Source organism: Bufo bufo, chromosome 5, assembly GCF_905171765.1.
Source record: "Bufo bufo chromosome 5, aBufBuf1.1, whole genome shotgun sequence".
Classification (NCBI taxonomy): Eukaryota; Metazoa; Chordata; class Amphibia; order Anura; family Bufonidae; genus Bufo; species Bufo bufo.
In genome coordinates, this window is record NC_053393.1 from 451526659 (window position 1) to 451547552 (window position 20894).

Consider the following 20894-nt stretch of genomic DNA (forward strand, 5'->3'; position numbering starts at 1 on the left):
TTTTTTTTTTGCCACAAGTTAGCGGAAATTGATTTTTTTTAGTTTTTTCTCACAAAGTCTCCCTTTCCGCTAACTTGGGACAAAAATTTCAATCTTTCATGGACTCAATATGCCCCTCAGTGAATACCTTGGAGTGTCTTTTTTCCAAAATGGGGTCATTTGTGGGGTGTTTGTACTGCCCTGGCATTTGAGGGTCTCCACAATCATTACATGTATGGCCAGCATTAGGAGTTTCTGCTATTCTTCTTATATTGAGCATACGGGTAATGAGATTTTTTTTTTCCCTTCAGCCTCTGGGCTGAAAGAAAAAATGAACGGCACAGATTTCTTCATTCGCATCGATCAATGTGGATGAAAAAAATCTCTGCCAAAAAAAAAAAAAGGAGGGGAAAGGCGTCTGCCAGGACATAGGAGCTCCGCCCAACATCCATACCCACTTAGCCCGTATGCCCTGGCAAACCAGATTTCTCCATTCACATCAATCAATGTGAATGAATAAATCATTGCCGGGATTTTTTATTTATTTTTTATATACAAAGTGTTTGCCAAAGTATATGAACACCGCCGCCTCAGCTCATATGTCTCGGCAAACGTATCTTTTACTGCAGAGGAGAAATCTCGTCTTGCAGCGCCGCATACACTGACTTTTGTGTAATCTGACAGCAGCGCAATGCTTCTGTCAGAATGCACATCAGTGCTGTAGCTAGTCGATCGGTTGGTCCACCTGGAAGGTAAAAAAAACAAAACAAAAAAGAAAAAACCAGGCCGCAACGCAATAAATTTATTAACTTTATAATAACTTTTGAATAGAACATATAAACTTTATTTAACTTTTTGAACTGAACGTTAACTTTTTTGCTTACCAGTGTTTTTTTTTTTTTTTTTTTTACCTTTATAGGACAAACCTATCCTTCCCCATGGGACAATGTGCAAAGCGCAAATCGCCCAAAGATGTGGCGAAGTACATTATGCACTTTATCCCAGGTGAAAGGAGAGGTTTGCAGCAGCTGTGAGTAAAAGGGCCCTAATAGCCCTGTGTGCCTGTCCTGTGAGATGCAATCCCTATGCTAAGTGTACCTGTGTGTGGTACTTCCGGAAACACTCCCCTAAGCATAGGGCAGGGTGGTCAGGGCAGTCAGGACAGAAATAGCGGGTGTCACGCCTTATTCCACTCCTGCCACAGACACAACATTTCGGGGTGACGGTTGGGTTGAGGTACCAGCAACGACATTGGGGAAATGTCGCTCGTGTAGACAGCTCACTACACTGGTGGTTGGGGCCACGGAACCTCCTGGATACAGGAGGTTCTCGATGATCTCTTCCTGAAATTTGAGGAAGGATCCTGTTCTCCCAGCCTTACTGTAGAGAACAAAACTATTATATGCAGCCAACTGAATCAAATATACAGACACCTTCTTATACCAGCGTCTGGTGCGTTGGGAAACTAAATAGGAAGCCAACATCTGGTCATTGAAGTCCACCCCTCCCATGAGCACATTATAGTCGTGGACTGAGAGAGGCTTTTCAATGACACTGGTTGCACATTCAATTTGTATTGTCGTGTCTGTGTGAATGGAGGAGAGCATGTAAACGTCACGCTTGTCTCTCCATTTCACCACGAGCAGTTCTTTGTTACACAAGGCAGCCCTCTCCCCCCTTGCAAGACGGGTGGTAACGAGCTGTTGGGGAAGCCCCGGCGACTAGGTCGCACGGTGCCACAGCAGCCAATCTGTTCTAGGAACAAATGCCTGAAGAGGGCCACACTTGTGTAGAAATTGTCCACATAAAGATGGTACCCCTTGCCAAATAAGAGTGACACTAAGTCCAAGACTGTCTTCCCACTGCTCCCCAGGTAATCAGGGCAACCGACCAGCTCCAGGGTCTGATCTTTTCCCTCATAGATCCGAAATTTGTGGGTATAGCCTGTGGCCCTTTCACAGAGCTTATACAATTTGACCCCATACCGGGCGCACTTGCTTGGGATGTATTGTTTGAAGCCAAGGCGCCCGGTAAAATGTATAAGGGACTCGTCTATGCAAATGTTTTGCTCAGGGGTATACAAATCTGCAAATTTCTGGTTGAAGTGGTCTATGAGGGGCCGAATTTTGTGGAGCCGGTCAAAAGCTGGGTGGCCTCTGGGACGGGAGGTGGTGTTGTCGCTAAAGTGCAGGAAATGCAGGATGGTCTCAAAACGTGTCCTGGACATAGCAGCAGAGAACATGGGCATGTGATGAATTGGGTTCGTGGACCAATATGACCGCAATTTATGCTTTTTGGTTAGACCCATGTTGAGGAGAAGGCCCAGAAAAATTTGAATTTCGGAAACTTGGACTGGTTTCCACCGGAAAGGCTGGGCATAAAAGCTTCCCGGGTTGGCGGCTATAAATTGAGTGGCATACCGATTTGTTTCTGCCACGACTAAGTCCAAGAGCTCCGCAGTCAAGAACAGTTCAAAAAATCCCAGTGCCGAACCGATCTGAGCTGTCTCAACCCAAACTCCAGACTGGGCGGTGAAAGGGGGAACTACAGGTGCGGCTGAAGTTGGGGACTGCCAATCAGGGTTTGCCAGCACCTCAGGGACTCTAGGGGCTCTACGGGCCTGTCTGTGCGGTGGCTGCAACGGGGTAACTATAGCACGTGCCACCGTACCAGCTTCAACTGCCCTTCTGGTGCTCGCCACTTCACCATGTTGTACGGCAGTGCTGGTACTAGGTCCAGGATGGGCTGTGTTGCTGGTGTATGCCTCACCACGTAATCCGACAGCACCAGCCCCACTCTGCTGCCCTTGAAACGGATCCTGCACAACCTGTGGTCTAGCGACACGGGGCCGGGTACGCCTGGTGCTATCAGGGACCTCAACCTCCTCGTCCGAACTTTGGGTCAGACTGCCACTGCTATCTACAAGTTCATATTCTGACCCGATAGATTCATCAGATGAGGGTTCCCATTCAGAATCCTGTAGGCCTCTTCAGAAGAATACCCCCTGTTTGACATTTGGACTACTAAATTTAGGGGTATTCCTTGAGACTACCCAAGAAAAAAAGCAAGCCTGTCTTACAAATGGGAGGCTAGCGAAGTACCGGAGGCCGCTGTGATTGATAAAAAATATCAAAACTGATTTTTTTTTTATCCCCGCAGCGCTTGTAAAGTGATTGTGCAGTAATAAAAAAAAAACATTTTTTGTCACTGCGGTGGGGCGGGCGTGGGTGAACGCACGTGTGGGCGACCGATCAGGCCTGATCGGGCAAACACTGCGTTTTGGGTGGAGGGCGAGCTAAGGTGACACTAATACTATTATAGATCTGACTGTGATCAGTTTTGATCACTTACAGATACTATAAAAGTACAAATGCTGATTAGCGATACGCTAATCAGCGAATAAGTGACTGCGGTGCGGTGGGCTGGGCGCTAACCACCTAACCAAGGGGCCTAAACTATCCTAAACCTAACAGTCAATACCAGTGGGGAAAAAAAGTGACAGTTTACACTGATCACTTTTTTCCCTTTCACTAGGTGATTAACAGGGGTGATCAAGGGGTTAATTGGGGTGATGGGGGGTGATCTGGGGCTAAGTGTGGAGTTGGTGGGTACTCACTGTGATGTCTGCTCCTCTGCTGGAACCAACCGACCAAAATGACCAGCAGAGGAGCAGAGAAGCCATTTAACACCTTATATTCATAAATATAAGGTGTTAGATGGCTTGTGATTTGATTTTTAAAAAATCAGCAACCTGCCAGCGACGATCATTGGCTGGCAGGTTGCTGACGAAATACTCCTCTAACTTTTGCCGGCCCGCGATGCGCATGCGCGGGCCGGTTCTGACCGAAATCTCGCATCTCACGAGAGGACGCGTATATGCGTCCAGGAGGAATGAATCGACCGCCTCCAGGACGCGTCCCTGCGTTCGGCGGTCCGGAGGCGGTTAAAGAGCTGGAAAGATTATTAGATCGTGGCTCAGAGATGGTATGTTTGTATAGCCCTGTTAATTCTTGTTCAAGAAGGTTTTGAAAGGTGTCCATACCATTGGTTCTGGAGATTAAAGGGTAAAAATGTGGATTATGTGTCTTGAAACCCTTTCTTAATTCAATGGGTTCCGCTCCACCTGATTCTGCCTAAAGATCTGAGAGACAGAGGAGGGATAGCTGTTCATTATATGAGAGACCTGTATATATACAGTATTATCATGGACATTAGCATTGGCTTGCATATTAAGTGTATCAATTGTTACATCAGGTATATCATAAAAATGTCTCACTACTGTGAGATTTCTGATAAACTTATTAACTTCTAAAATGGTACTAAATAAATCAAAATCAGCTGATGGTGCATAATTCAAACCCAAAGATAACACTTGTATTTGTTTGTCTGTCAGGTTGACTGCAGACAGATTCAGAACGTCCAAGTCCTTATTATATAGCTCATTGCTTTTTACTTCTTCTGAGTGCGGTTAGGCATTCCATGTATTTTTCTTGTGCTTTCGTCCTGCACGTTTTCTCCGTTTTTTGTTGGTGGCTTGCCGTCGGTTGATTTTTCATTATTTATGTGCTTATTTCTCTTATAGTAGGACGGCTTGGGTACAACATTATCACTAGCAGGTAAGCTGTTATCATATTGGGAGGCTTGTGAGACATCCATACATTCTGTAGAGTCTAATTCAGACGAGAAGCTGACTCTGGTTGTTCGCTGCGTCTTTCTCTGATATTTATTGTGGTGTTTTAATATAGACTTGGGAGTGGAGCAAAGGTTTTCTCTCCTGCCCCATTTGTACACCTGATTGTGTGCATAGTCATGCAAATCTCGCTGGAATTTAACATGCTTGGTGTTCATGATTTTATCTTCCAGTTGTTTAACTGAAGCAGTGATTTTTTGTTCCATCTCAGTATAGTCAGCTTCACCTTCATATTTGGATAAAATATCCTTACACTGCTGAATTTCAGATTGTAATGTATGAAGTTTTTCATTTTTACAGTCCGTGATAAGCGCCATTAGTTCTATCGAACACTTTGACAGAATGTTGTTTCATTTGGTAACAAAAACATCAAAGAATATAGTAGTGGGTATTTTTTTGATTCTTAATCCACATGGGATCATATGTAGAGTTGAGCGAACACCTGGATGTTCGGGTTCGAGAAGTTCGGCCGAACTTCCCGGAAATGTTCGGGTTCGGGATCCGAACCCGACCCGAACTTCGTCCCGAACCCCATTGAAGTCAATGGGGACCCGAACTTTTCGGCACTAAAAAGGCTGTAAAACAGCCCAGGAAAGGGCTAGAGGGCTGCAAAAGGCAGCAAAATGTAGTTAAATCCCCTGCAAACAAATGTGGATAGGGAAATGAATAAAAATAAAAATAAAATAAATAAAAATTAACCAATATCAATTGGAGAGAGGTCCCATAGCAGAGAATCAGGCTTCATGTCAGCAGAAAATCAGTCTTCATGTCATAGCAGAGAATCAGGCTTCACGTCACCGAAAACTGGAACAGTCCATTGTCAGATATTTAGGCCCCGGCACCCAGGCAGAGGAGAGAGGTCCCATAACATAGAATCTGGCTTCATGTCAGCAGAGAATCAGTCTTCATGTCATAGCAGAGAATCAGGCTTCATGTCATAGCAGAGAATTAGGCTTCACGTCACCCACCACTGGAACAGTCCATTGTCAGATATTTAGGCCCAGGCACCCAGGCAGAGGAGAGAGGTCCCATAGCAGAGAATCGGGCTTCATGTCAGCAGAGAATCAGTCTTCATGTCATAGCAGAGAATCATGCTTCACGTGACCCAACATTGGAACAGTCCATTGTCATATAATTTAGGCCCCGGCACCCAGACAGAGGAGAGAGGTCCCATAACAGAGATTCAGGCTTCATGTCAGCCGAGAATAAGTCTTCATGTCATAGCAGAGAATCAGGCTTCAGGTCACCCACCACTGGAACAGTCCATTGTCACATATTTAGGCCCAGGCAGAGGAGAGAGGTCCCATAGCAGAGAATCAGGCTTCATGTCACCCACCACTGGAACAGGCCACTGTCAGATATTTTTAGGCCCCGGCACCCAGACAGAGGAGAGGTTCATTCAACTTTGGGTTGCCCCGCAATATAATGGTAAAATGAAAATAAAAATAGGATTGAATGAGGAAGTGCCCTGGAGTACAATAATATATGGTTAAGGGGAGGTAGTTAATGTCTAATCTGCACAAGGGATGGACAGGTCCTGTGGGATCCATGCCTGGTTCATTTTTATGAAAGTCAGCTTGTCCACATTGGCTGTAGACAGGCGGCTGCGTTTGTCTGTAATGACGCCCCCTGCCGTGCTGAATACACGTTCAGAAAAAACGCTGGCCGCCAGGCAGGCCAGCACCTCCAAGGCATAAAAGGCTATCTCTGGCCACGTGGACAATTTGGAGACCCAGAAGTTGAATGGGGCCGAACCATCAGTCAGTACGTGGAGGGGTGTGCACACGTACTGTTCCACCATGTTAGTGAAATGTTGCCTCCTGCTAACACGTTCCGTATCAGGTGGTGGTGCAGTTAGCTGTGGCGTGGTGACAAAACTTTTCCACATCTCTGCCATGCTAACCCTGCCCTCAGAGGAGCTGGCCGTGACACAGCTGCGCTGGTGACCTCTTGCTCCTCCTCTGCCTTCGCCTTGGGCTTCCACTTGTTCCCCTGTGACATTTGGGAATGCTCTCAGTAGCGCGTCTACCAACGTGCGCTTGTACTCGCGCATCTTCCTATCACGCTCCAGTGCAGGAAGTAAGGTGGGCACATTGTCTTTGTACCGTGGATCCAGCAGGGTGGCAACCCAGTAGTCCGCACACGTTAAAATGTGGGCAACTCTGCTGTCGTTGCACAGGAACTGTAGCATGTAGTCGCTCATGTGTGCCGGGCTGCCCAGAGGTAAGGACAAGCTGTCCTCTGTGGGAGGCGTATCGTCATCGTCCTGCGTTTCCCCCCAGCCACGCACCAGTGATGGGCCCGAGGTGCGTTGGGTGCCACCCCGCTGTGAACATGCTTCATTCTCATCCTCATCCTCCTCCACCTCCTCCTCATCCTCATCCTCGTCCTCCAGTAGTGGGCCCTGTCTGGCCACATTTGTACCTGGCCTCTGCTGTTGCAAAAAACCTCCCTCTGAGTCACTTTGAAGAGACTGGCCTGAAAGTGCTAAAAATGACCCCTCTTCCTCCTCCTCCTCCTGGGCCACCTTCTCTTCCATCATCGCCCTAAGTGTTTTCTCAAGGAGACATAGAAGTGGTATTGTAACGCTGATAACGGCATCATCGCCACTGGCCATGTTGGTGGAGTACTCGAAACAGCGCATACAGGTCTCGCATGGAGGCCCAGTCATTGGTGGTGAATTTCTGCAGTGCGACTGACCCGTGCGTGCTGCAGCTGAAACTCCACTATGGCCTGCTGCTGCTCGCACAGTCTGTCCAGCATGTGCAAGGTGGAGTTCCACCTGGTGGGCACGTCGCATATGAGGAGGTGAGCGGGAAGGCCAAAGTTACGCTGTAGCGCAGACAGGCGAGCAGCGGCAGGATGTGAACGCTGGAAGCGGGAACAGACGGCCCGCACTTTATGCAGCAGCTGACATGTCGGGGTAGTTGTGAATGAACTTCTGCACCACCAAATTCAGCACATGCGCCAGGCAAGGGATGTGCGTCAAACCGGCTAGTCCCAGAGCTGCAACGAGATTTCGCCCATTATCGCACACCACCAGGCCGGGCTTGAGGCTCACCGGCAGCAACCACTCGTCGGTCTGTTGTTCTATACCCTGCCACAACTCCTGTGCAGTGTGGGGCCTGTCCCCCAAACATATGAGTTTCAGAATGGCCTGCTGACGTTTACCCCGGGCTGTGCTGAAGTTGGTGGTGAAGGTGTGTGGCTGACTGGATGAGCAGGTGGAAGAAGAGGAGGAGGAAGCAGAGACAGGAGGCAAAGAATGTTGCCATGCGATCCTTGGCGGCAGAAGGACGTGCACCAAACAGCTCTCCGCCTGGGGCCCAGCCGCCACTACATTTACCCAGTGTGCAGTTAGGGAGATATAGCGTCCCTGGCAGTGCTTACTGGTCCACGTATCTGTGGTTAGGTGGACCTTGCCACAGATGGCGTTTCGCAGTGCACACTTGATTTTATCGGATACTTGGTTGTGCAGGGAAGGCACGGCTCTCTTGGAGAGGCTGGGAACAACATACTGTGGGACAGCAAGCAACATGAGCTGTTTGAAGCTGTCTGTGTCCACCAGCCTAAATGACAGCATTTCATAGGCCAGTAGTTTAGAAATGCTGGCATTCAGGGCCAGGGATCGAGGGTGGCTAGGTGGGAATTTACGCTTTCTCTCAAATGTTTGTGAGATGGAGAGCTGAACGCTGCCGTGTGACATGGTTGAGATGCTTGGTGACGGTACATCCCATGTTTGCTGGGCGGCAGGAGCCAACGTTCCTCCAGAGGCAGAGGAAGAGGCCGAGGCGGCAGCAGCAGAAGAGGTAGCAGGGGGAGCCTGAGTGAATCCCTTGTTTTTAAGGTGTTTACTCCACTACAGTTCATGCTTTGCATGCAGGTGCCTGGTCATGCAGGTTGTGCTAAGGTTCAGAACGTTAATGCCTCGCTTCAGGCTCTGATGGCACAGCGTGCAAACCACTCGGGTCTTGTCGTCAGCACATTGTTTGAAGAAGTGCCATGCCAGGGAACTCCTTGAAGCTGCCTTTGGGGTGCTCGGTCCCAGATGGCGGCGGTCAGTAGCAGGCAGAGTCTCTTGGCGGCGGGTGTTCTGCTTTTGCCCACTGCTCCCTCTTTTGCTACGCTGTTGGCTCGGTCTCACCACTGCCTCTTCCTCCGAACTGTGAAAGTCAGTGGCATGACCTTCTTTCCATGTGGGGTCTTGGACCTAATCGTCCCCTGCATCGTCTTTCACCCAGTCTTCATCCCTGACCTCCTGTTCAGTCTGCACACTGCAGCAAGATGCAGCAGTTGGCACCTGTGTTTTGTCATCATCATAGACGTGCTGAGGTGGTATTCCCATGTCCTCATCATCAGGAAACATAAGTGGTTGTGCGTTAGTGCATTCTATGTCTTCCACTGCTGGGGAAGGGCTAGGTGGATGCCCTTGGGAAACTCTGCCAGCAGAGTCTTCAAACAGCATAAGAGACTGCTGCATAACTTGAGGCTCAGACAGTTTCCCTGATATGCATGGGGGTGATGTGACAGACTGATGGGCTTGGTTTTCATGCGCCATCTGTGCGCTTTCTGCAGAAGACTGGGTGGGAGATAATGTGAACGTGCTGGATCCACTGTCGGCCACCCAATTGACTAATGCCTGTACCTGCTCAGGCCTTACCATCCTTAGAATGGCATTGGGCCCACCAAATATCCCTGTAAATTCTGGTGGCTACTGGGACCTGAGGTAGCTGGTACACTAGGACGTGTGGCAGAACAGCCACGTCCTCTCCCAGCACCAGAGGGTCCACTAACACCACCACGACCCTTACTAGATGTTTTCCTCATTGTTACCGTTCACCACAATACGAAAAATATTTGGCCCAATGTATTGAATTCAAATTCAGGCTTTTTTTTTTTTTACAGACACCTAACACTATCTGGCTATCTATTTAGGTACCGTATTACACTAATACAGGCACAGCAGTAATGACAGATTTAGCTGAATATAAATGAGGCCTATTATTTAGGCGCTGGGTGACAGGTATACGTTTACGGACAGAATTAGACTTGGATATGCACAGTAGTGTGTGAAGTTATTTAGAATGACCCTATCAGCACCTTGAATCTAATATACCCTTTTATGGATAGATTTAAATAACCACACTATTGATGGTTAAATGGACTTGTGGCAGCTTGCCCCTGATGTAGGATATAGCAAAAAATAACCACGCTATTGATGGTTAAATGGACTTGGTGGCAGCTTGTGCTGGCGCACCACAAGCCAGAAAATGGCCACCGATCACCCCAGAAAAATGCTCTGGGCAGCCTAAAAACAGTGAGCAATTGCAGTTTAATGATCCACAGCTGTAGATCGATCACTGTCTTAAGTGTTGGAGGAGTTAATCACTGCCTAATCTCGCAGCTGCAACCTCTCCCTACACTTGTAACAGCAGAGTGACGTGCAGCGCTACGTGACCCAAGCTTATATAGAGGCTGGGTCACATGCTGCACTGGCCAATCACAGCCATGCCAATAGTAGGCATGGCTGTGATTGGCTGCTTTGCAGCCTTTCAAAAAAGCACCAAGAAAGCACTGAACACCGAACCCGAACTTTTACGAAAATGTTCGGGTCTGTGTCACGGACACCCCAAAATTCGGTACGAACCCGAACTATACAGTTTGGGTTCGCTCATCCCTAGTTCTAACCATTACCCAATTTAGACACGACACCAGTTAAAGGAAACACTTTATTAACAAGTATTTCTACTACAGCTTTATGACTGAGATGAAGGACCAAGCAGCAGCATACCAAGATATGGCAGACATTCAGAGTTTTAAGAATTATATTATTGCAGCCTTGCTTTTCAGAAGAGGGCCACGCTCGTTGTTGCTTTTGAAGAGAACATCTTTGATCTGACTGAAGTACACAATGATTCCTTGATCACTTCCATCTGAAGCATTTGCAATTGGTTTGTATTCCTTGTATTTCCTAGATAATAAAAGACAGTTTTCTTAAGTAATACCAAGTTCTTCCTTAAATTGATGAATCAAAATTACATGCAGCAGTTGTGCCCAGAAGTTTTGCTAGATCATAGCCAGTTTTAACGTATGGGCTCCCCACATGAAACACAGGCCTGTATTTACTAGTGCACCTAGACTTTGTTCCATAAAAATGGAGTAAATCTGGCTCATTAGGTTTAGAAATATTTTGGTGCAGTTTGCACCAAATCAGACTGGCATGCATGCTTTGCACCACATTGGAAGGCTATGCCCCCTGGTCAAACAAAACCGTGGAAAGTCAGTCAAATTTAAGTGGTATAAACTTAGACCAAAAAGGTGGGCCAGACTATCCAGAGTTGTCCACTAGTGCAATTTTATTTAGACGTTCTAATCCAAGTTTACACTGTGCAGGCTAATCTCTAGAACACTTCAGTAGATTTATGGATATCTACTCAAGATTCCTGGCCGGACAAGTGAAAATATTGCTACCAGCCACAATGCTGGTTGGAAGAAAGTTTGGAGCTGTAAAAAGAGATACTAAGATGTCAAATGGAAAATCCAAAACCATGTTTTAAATGACTGCAGGAGTATTAACTTACCTGTAAAGGGTAATACCAATCACCACAGCAACAAGTGCAAGCAAAGCGAGGGGAACAAGTACTGCGGAAACAGTCTGCTGCGTTTTAGAACCTAGAGGGGAAAAAGGGAAATCTACTGTACATTATGTCTTGATACCTTATTTGAGTCCTGTTGCACAACTGTAATAGTTGGATGCAAGTGACCATCTTCAAGTCAAGCTTTTGAAAGTTAAGGATAAAATTTATGATTAGGAGAGGGTAGTCAGAAGAAGCAGATTGGACTAACAAGCTGCACTGTCACTCCTTGTTGTAAATGTAGTCTAGAATATGAAGTGTAAACTCACTTAAAAGGGTTCTCCAGGAATGATTCAAAATGGCTGGCAGCATCATGTCCTAGAATGTGAGGAGCACTGGTTGCCACCACTTACATATACTAAGATTAGTGAGTTCTTCGTCAGACATGTCATATAGGCAGGATCACATCATTACCATCTATTGTACAAAAGTGCAGAGTGTAGTGAGGCCCCTGCCCCTCACCCCCAGGCAGCTTCACAAATAGTGGCAACCAATCTTCCTCACAATTTGTGAAGCTGCCTGGGGGGGGGTGAAGGGCAGGGGCCTCACTACACCCTGCACCTTTTGTACAATAGATGGTAATGATGTGATCCTGCCTATATGACATGTCTGACAGAAGAACTCACTAATACGTTGTATATGTAAGTGCCAGAGTGTGTAGTGAGACACCCCCCACACACACACGTGGTGGCAACCAGTGCTCCTCACATTCTAGGACAGGTTGCAGGCAGCCATTTTAAAATCATTCCCAGAGAACCCTTTTACATAGACCTATGTTTCAGGTAATTGAATTAGCCAGATGTTCCTGATCATTAACCAATAGTCAATGGAGGTAACAGATGCATTTACATACAGCAACCACCTGCTAGAGCCATTGTTTGTGCCCATACATACATTTTCTGGCAGCAGATCCAGTTTACACAGGCTGATCTGCTGCACAGAAACTGATCCTAGGAGCTAGCTGAAAGACCTGAACGCCAATAGCTTTTGCACAGGGCAATTATTGGGATCAAGAGTTTCTACAAACACTCATCCCTGATATTTGGGGCTGGTTATCTGCATGTGTAGAAGAGGTCATAACAGTTGAGACAGCAATTTGCTGTATTAAACTTGTAGAACCGATACCCCGATAGGGGTTAACCTACATTGGAAGCTTTTACAGTGTGAGCTACTTCAGGCTGTCAATCCTATGGACATTAAAAACCAATAGGGTGTCACTTACCACCATCTATAAACACCAGCGTACTAGCAAGAGCCAAACTTGCACCATCACTTAGTGTGATATTTACACAGTAAGATCCTGGCTCAAATGCTCTTCTTAGGATCAGCAAGCATTGATCAGAAGATGGAACTTCATCACAAACCATGTCCTGGGGAATCATGCAACTAGCATCAGAGACTACCGTGCAGGCATCTGTAGGCAGACTGAAGGAACAAGGTTATCAAACACAGGGAACATCAGTTTTACAGGGCGTTTGTCTTCTGTTTGCCAAGACATACCTTCCTTTGCAAGTCACCACAAAGTCAACAAGAGAGCCTTCAGTCTGAGATGTGGGTACTTGGACGCTTGTCATTTCAATAATGTTGACCTCAAGGATACCATCTGAAGTTGGAAAGAGCAAGTCAGATTCTAGGCACTGTACATTCCAAGCCTAGCTGTATAAGTGACCGACAACTTACCTACAACTGTAATCTTAGTGCTGTAATAACCATATCTATATATGAAGCAACCAGGAGTAGAAGTGGTGTATGGAATGGTTGTATAAACAGCGGTAACGTTTGGCATTTCAGTTGTCAGTGGTAAAGTTTCAGTTTCAAATGGTGGTAGTTCTGTTGAGTTATCTGCAAGGGGAGGAGGGGGGGGGAATATAAATAAAAGTCCTCCTGCACATATGACTCACTGTACTTTTTTTGTACAGAGGATTACCTGCAGCACCATCAAAAAACCCACACATTGTGGACACAAGATCAATCCCACTGCCTGATACTATGTGTATCTCTTAAGAGCAAACCTTAATGGGTTTCCAGGTTCCTGATATTAATGATCTACCTCTGGATAAGTGACTAATATTTAATTAGGGAGGGTCCAACACCCTACCCCCCCCCCCCCCCTACACCATGTTCTGGAACCAGCACTGTAAATGGAACAGGAAGCTTAGTGGTTGTGCCAGGTTACTTCAGTAGTAGCTGAGCTGCAGTAATACCACGCAGCCACTACACTCAGCCATGCTTCCCGTTCCTTTCAGAGTGCTAGCGCCAGAGGCTGCAGGGAACAGCTGATTGGCTATTAATGACCTGAGGATGGATCATTGCTTAAATGGGTTTTCCAGGCTCCTTACTGTGATGACTTCTCCTGAGGTAGGTTATTAATATCAGGGGCCAGGAAACCCCTTTAATCATAAAATATCAAGCTTAGATACATTTGTTTTTATACAACTCACCTGTAGAATTGGAAGTGGTGAAAGTACTGGTGGTGGTTGGTAGAGGTTGTGTAGGGATTGGAGTGGGTGTAACAGGTTTACATAGACCAGGAATGGCAGCTTTGATGGTCAAGTTAGCCCTAAAGCTTCCAAGCATGGTATAAATATGACTAGAGACAGGGTTATTGGAAACAGATGACCCATTCCCATCACCATAGTCCCAATCAAATGTCAATTCAGAATTCTTGAGAAAATTGCTTGGATCATGCATGTGGATGTCAAATTTGATTGGTGAATCCTTAATAAAGATGCTGTCTGAGGAATTCTTGTCATTCTTCTGTGTAAGGTTCACATAAAATGGAATTTGATCTAAAATTAAAAAAAAAAAAAAAGTCAAGTTTAGAGGGAACGTGTCACCATGAAAGTCTGCAGGCAGCGTGTTAGAGCTCAACAGATTGTGTGTTTTGCTAAATAGTGTCTCACAGGGTGTTTATTAATACTGGTATTTTAGACGCCAGTCTTAAAACCACTTGCGCTGGCAGTGGATATGCCCAAGGCATGTAGTACATAATTTAGGTGTACCCACCACCTGTCTAAATCTATGCCAGCACCCTTGCCGGCTTAGATTTAGACCATTTTCTATCCCTAAAGCAGGCATAGAAAATGGGCCTGCCAGCCCACCCTCTTCCCCACCCCTCTTTTAGACCTGGCATGAGCAGGAAACAAATTCAGTTCGCTGCGCAAATAAACAGTTATGCCACAATCTGCAACAGATATGCACCGAAAAAAATAAGCGCATGTTAATAAGTGACCCCCATAATTTATACATTTAAACTTATGTTCAGGTGTCATTTGGGTGGTCCCATCAGTAACAGTCTTCCCTGTATGCTTACTTGTATAGAATTAGCTGCCGGTCACCAATTGACCCAAGCACATGGCAAGCAAAGGAAGAGCATAAAAGGGAAATCACAATGATTGTTGTGTGAGCTGATCAACATATGCAGGTTGGAGAATATTCATCCTAGCTTGTAATTTAGTTAATTAAATTATCCTGACATTGGAGTCAAGGAGGCAGTCCTATCAATAATTAACAGCTAAATTCAGAACGTGCAGGGATGTCCCTTTAGAAGCATTTAATCATAATAGAAATCTATGGGCTGCAACGCAGATCCGTCCTGTTTCCGTTCTGCAGGGAGTCCTCTCCTGCATAAACACGACGGATCTGTTTTGCAGCCCATAGACTTCTATTATGATGGAATGAATAACAATGCAATTCACCTTTTACTAGTAAAAAAAGTGAACAAAGTTAAAAATGAAGTTTGGTCATCTCTAGCAGCCACCACTGTTCAAATGCTGAATATTTGGTGTCTTTACATAGATTTCATAGCTTACCAGTTACAACATAAATGCTGCTTGCTGTAGCAACTGGGTAGTTGTTTCGAGAACCTCTTCTAAAAACCTTGAGCTCCATCATTTGCATTCCAGCAGTGATGTTTGTAGTATTAATGGACAGAGTAGTAGACGATCTCCCAATCGTTCCATAATATTGGCCTGACAAGAGAGAACACCATTCTTCAATCTGAGGCATGTGAACAAGAGTCATCTACATGTGCAAACCATTGTACATTCCATAAAAGCATAAGCAAAGCTTTGTTTTGAGTCCTTAATGGTTATCTAACTTAAAGGTATCCCCACCATAACTTCACCTGTCCACAGGACATTGGACCTCATTCTGGTCAGTCTGTTGGAGATACTGTTCACTTGAAGCACCACTTATGACCGGTAGGGATGAGCTAGTCGACTTTAGATTCTTCATCTGAAGTCAATTTGCATAAATCTTTATATTGGATCCAGTAAGCAGAAGTTATTACTTCATGAAGTCTTGTTATTGCACAAAGTCTCACCTTTGTGAATTACAAGAAGTCTCGCAAGACTTCGTGAAGTACTAACTTACAGCTCCACACAGTATTACAAATTTTATCTGAAATCTATTCCCATGACTCAGACGTTGATTTGCTCATCCATAGTGACCAGCTCTCCATTCAGACAGTCAAACATACACAATGATACACTACACTTAGACGACCCTGGGATTAATCCAATTCTTGTGATCATTGGGGTTCCCAGTGGTCAGACCCTTCTATACTGTAGATAAGTGTTAATTTGTCATGATTAAACAACCCCATTGAAGCCCCCAGAATACAGTAAACTGGAAGTCACCACTATCACATTTATGCCTCAGTGATGGTGACCCAAAACCAGGTGTGGCTCTAAACAGAACAGGGGCTGATCTCTTTTATACCCAAAGTCCATAGAGAATCCAATCCTGGTTTTGGCTCTGACCAAAACACTAGTGCGAATAAGGCATTACTCAAAAAAAAAAAAAAAAAAAACACAAGTTTGCTCATCACTAATCCTGATCTTTGCTTCAAGAACTGTATCACAAAACCTGAATATGAGGCAGCACCCTTACCAGGCAGAAGGGAAGATAAAGATCTCTGCTTGATCCCCAACAATCAAGACACTCCATTACAGTTTAAGTTACAGCCATGGATAGGTAATCAATAACAGGTCAGTGTGTGGGAGGAGGGGGGGGGGGTCCCCAACATCACCTCCAATCAGTTTACAGCAGCTCATTACTGGACAGTTTGTTCCACTGAACAGGCCCAAACATGTGCCACTTTCATGCACTCAAATGAACTTTGGATTCTACAGGGATAGCAGCACCAACACAAGCACACGTGTTCTTCATGCCTTGATCTTTACTGTAAATCCATAGTTCTCATTGGACAGAAGATGGTCAGATACCTGTAGGTGTAAAGCACCAAGTAGATTACAGGCACTACACAAGAAACATACCTTGAGTGGAGAAAATATAAATGAAGTTGTGTCGCCTCCAGCGAGGGGGATGTGGAAATGGTCTGCCATCTGGAAAGCTGTTAGCAAAGCTGCAGTTTCCTTCGTTACAGAAATCTATCCACTTGGTCCAGTTATACACATATTGGTCTGGGAAGCTGGAGGAAACTAAATAGACAACCTTGTAAGATGTCATCTACACATCTAGATCTACAACATTCTGTAGTCTCACTGTATTTACCATTTCCACACCCTCTTTCATAGACAATGTCTCCATCTTCATTTTCCTTCTGACATCTGGGAAACTGCAGGTTGACAGCAAAAGTGATGTTTGACCCTATCAGCGCAGGACTGTCACTGGTCAACAATGCCACAACCTTGCCACCTAGACAAACATATGAAGTCAGCAGGATTTTAAGTCACATGCATTTTATTAGTTATATCTGAAGTAATACCTTTCCAGCAGTTTTCCCATCTTGTATCCCCAGACTTCCAGGCAGGGTACAGTTTCTCATTCCACGAGTTGGTATCAGGAGACCAGCCATTTAGGTGGTTGCCGGGACCTCTAGAGCCAGATTTCCTTCCAAACTCCATTACATCCTGAAACCCTGTTAAGTTACATATTGGGATTTAATAGATATTGATTGCAAAACCAATGTGTTCTACAAAGTAGATGATAGCTGGATCCGTGCATGGACTTAGATGTTCCCCATGTTCTTTGCCAGCAAGACATTGCAAGATCAGCATGTTATGTAGTTAGCAGTTCTATGGAGGGAGCTGCAGCTTCCATGTCCTGTATACTACCCCTATAGGTCAGATACTGGACAGTAAAGCTACTTGTCCTAATACTACAAGTGGTGCGACACTAACCATGTACGTTTCAGGGCCCCTTCACAATGCTACCACAGCTCTGCTCAGCTCCATCTTTGAAACAGAATGAAAATGAAGCATCAGATCCATCAGATGAACCCCATCGAATAATAGTGTTCAGTTTCCCCATCATAGGTCTGACCACAAGTAGTGAAACAGACTGCCATTTTGTGCAACTTCTTTATCTGCAATGTCTGGCCAAAGATTTTTAGGTCCAATAATGATCCCATTTCATCCATTGTCTGGTTTCAGATGACATCTATGACCATTTTGAACATTCAATATGGACTAACATGTATAGCTGCAGCTAAGGAATTGTTCCACTATCCACCAATGTGCATGGCCACCATTCATGGCCATGTAGTAAGATTGCCGGACTCCACCTGCCATTAATGAGGGGAGAATATTCAGATTCACAGCACTAGTAAAGAGAAGCATTGGTTCTGTTTACTTTGTGGTTTTTTTTTTCGTTTGTTTTTTTCTAATAAAACACCCACACAGACAAGTGCGTCACACTTTACCTTTTAGACACCACAGCAAGAGGATTGAGGCAGTTGAACAGCATGACAGCAGGTTTTTTTTATTGCCATTTGACGTCTATGCACATTGTGTGTATTATACATGGATTTTCCACAAAGATTGTGTGGAAAGTCTTCAGGGTAGCGGTACCAACTAAGTAGATGAGATTAAGTTCTTTATAGTGTGGAAGTTTTTTAATCTGCTGTATGTCACCATTTGCAATGCAAAGGGCCAAGATTGGGGGCAAATCCATGACAAAAATCCACAAACATACAGATTCAGGTGCAAAAACCATACCCAGTCAGAAAAGCCACATAGACCGCCATATGCATGTATGGTCACATATAACATAGGCTACAGATGTTCTTCAGTAAAATCGCATGCAGAAAATCTGCAGCCTAGTACATTAGTAAAAATAAAAATTTACTAATCCAAATGCTGCATAACATTTCCGCAGCAGAACCTGTATATAACCTGTGCTGCAAGTTATACATTTCCACCATTTACCAAATTTCACCTTCTGCATTGTAACAAACCCACAGCATTTGCACTGAAAAATTGTGCAACAAAATTAAAGCCTTTTCAGCAGAGATTTTGACACTAACATTCTGTAGAAGTTGAATACTTAGACATAGCGTAAACTGAGGGCTTGACAGTATATTAGCAAGCACAGGTGTTACACAACCTATATATCAGTTATACAGTCTGAATGTGTAGGTCAATATACAGATGTAGCAGAGCTAAGAGGAATAGTTACCACATTAAGTAAACATAGTAAAATACTATTTAGACTTTCTCCAAAGGTTTTCAGTAGCATCATCAGCTCCTTTTAGCTCTGCTACATCTGTACAGTCTGGATCTTGTAGCAGTACTGCTGCTAACCCCCCACTGTATACACTGACACATGACAATGACCATGTTAGACCCTCACGTTTTCCTGCCTGAATGCTGGAGACCAGGCAGAGCACCACCAGACCTTCCACTACTACAGGCAACATCCTGGAAGGGGAATGAGCTGGGCAGGGACCTGTGCACCAGCATTTAAACTGGGCTCAACAAGTCACAGCTGCACAAAATAGCAGTCAGTCCCCATGATCCCTCCTCCTGTTTATGAAAAGCCTGCAGGCCCATCATGTGATGGAATTAGGGAAAGATGGCTGACTTCAAGTAAGGCCTCATGCACACGGCCGTTGTATTGGTCCGCATCCGAGCCGCAGTTTTTGCGGCTTGGATGCAGACCCATTCACTTCAATGGGGCTACAAAAGATGCGGACAGCACTCCGTGTGCTGTCCGCATCCGTTTCTCCATTCCGTGGTCTGCAAAAAAAATATATCCAGTCCTATTCTTGTCCGCGTTTTGCGGACAAGAATAGGCAGTTATATTAATGGTTGTCCGTGCCGTTTCGCAAATTACGGAACACACACAGACGCCATCTGTGTTTTGCGGATCCGCTATTTGCAGACCGCAAAACACACAACGGTCATGTGCATGAGGCCTAAAGGAGCCAGCGTCCCTGCTCATGGGCTTATGAGTCACTCCCTTGAATCTCAGACTCTCAAATGTCTTTTTTTTTTTTTTTGTATATTGTTATTTTTGCAGAAGATATATCAAAAGACATTTGTATAGAGAATCAGACGTCATTGTAAGAAAAAGTGATCCAACCACCAAAACAGCAACAGAAAGAACTTGAATCCAACAAGTGAAATCACAATATGACTGTTTTCAAAGTTACAGAACTTTTGAAATATGTTGGATTTTTTTTAATTCAAAATCACATGAGAATGAAACTGCATGTACACATGGTATTGCTACTTTCACACTTGCGTTTTTCTTTTCCGGCATAGAGTTCCGTCACAGGGGCTCTTTACCGGAAAAGAACTGATCAGGTATGTCCCCATGCATTCTGAATGGAGAGTAATCCGTTCAGGATGCATAAGGATGTCTTCAGTTCAGTCGTTTTGACTGATCAGGCAAAAGAGAAAACCGTAGCATGCTACGATTTTATCTCCGGCTAAAAAAACTGAAGACTTGCCTGAATGCCGGATCCGTCATTTTTTCCCATAGGAATGTATTAGTGCCGGATCCGGCATTCAGAATACTGGAATGCCGGATCCGTCCTTCCGGTATGCGCATGCACAGACTGAAAAAAAAGGTGAAAAAATAAATGCCGGATCCGTTTTTGCCGGATGACACCGGAAAGACGGATCCGGCATTTCAATGCATTTTTTTGACTGATCAGGCATTTTTAAGACTGATCAGGATCCTGATCAGTCTTACTAATGCCATCAGTTAGCATACATTTTGCCTGATCCGGCAGGCAGTTCCGGCGACGGAACTGCTTGCCGGATCTCTCTGCCGCAAGTGTGAAAGTAGCCTAAGTCAGGCAACACCCATAGTTCAGTATTAAGCCTCATGCACATGACCGTATGTATTTTGCGGTCTGCAAATTGCGGATACGCAAAACACGGATACTGTCAGTCCATGTACAGAAGACAAAGGTCACATGGCACTCACCCCGAGAGTTAAAATCTTTCCTTTATTTCATAATGCAGGTACATGGAGACATGGACATATAGGTGACGGCTGTTTCGTGCTGGCGTGCAGTTCGTCTGGTCTACAGACACACAAACACGTGTGTCACATCCCTTATAAACACTTCATTAAGACGCAATTATAAAACGCACGAAAACACATCCTTTCCTACAATACTTCATGCATTCGCATTTCCGGAGCGCGCCCCCAATCTTCTGGTCCGCGGCTCTGGAAAAACATAGAACATGTCCTATTCTTGTCCACAATTGTGGACAAGAATAGGCAGTTCTATGGGGGTGTCGGCCGGGTGTATTGCGGATCCGCAATACACTACGGACGTGTGAATGGACCCTAAGGGTTAAAAATGTGCGACTTTTTTCAGAAAGACAAAT

General features: G+C 45.1%; 1 protein-coding gene across 2 annotated transcripts; it reads right to left on the reverse strand.

Annotated features, from left to right (window-relative positions):
* Positions 1–10380: 10380 nt before the first annotated feature.
* LOC121002275 (protein QNR-71-like) lies at positions 10381–19088 on the reverse strand. Of its 2 annotated transcripts, none has more exons than XM_040433663.1 (11): positions 18901–19088; positions 17036–17188; positions 16822–16965; positions 16584–16748; positions 15117–15275; positions 13746–14093; positions 12985–13146; positions 12805–12907; positions 12527–12729; positions 11251–11341; positions 10381–10640 (listed from the first exon to the last, which is right to left on the reverse strand). In XM_040433663.1, exons 1-11 carry the CDS (start codon positions 18965–18967, stop codon positions 10493–10495), a joined length of 1743 nt encoding a protein of 580 aa, XP_040289597.1. In that variant the 5' UTR covers positions 18968–19088; the 3' UTR covers positions 10381–10492. The 2 variants fall into 2 exon arrangements, with proteins under 2 accessions (XP_040289597.1, XP_040289596.1); XM_040433662.1 differs by having other exon boundaries at positions 12985–13188.
* Positions 19089–20894: the final 1806 nt, after the last annotated feature.

Excerpts from the sequence above, each read along its gene's own strand:
- LOC121002275 (XM_040433662.1), bottom strand. The coding sequence starts at position 18,967 with ATGTTGCCTGTAGTAGTGGAAGGTCTGGTGGTGCTCTGCCTGGTCTCC. Across the intron at positions 15,276-16,583 it reads TTATATTTTCTCCACTCAAG|GCCAATATTATGGAACGATT; the intron begins GTATGTTTCTTG and ends CTCTCTTGTCAG. Across the intron at positions 11,342-12,526 it reads GCTGGTGTTTATAGATGGTG|GTTCTAAAACGCAGCAGACT; the intron begins GTAAGTGACACC and ends TTTCCCCTCTAG.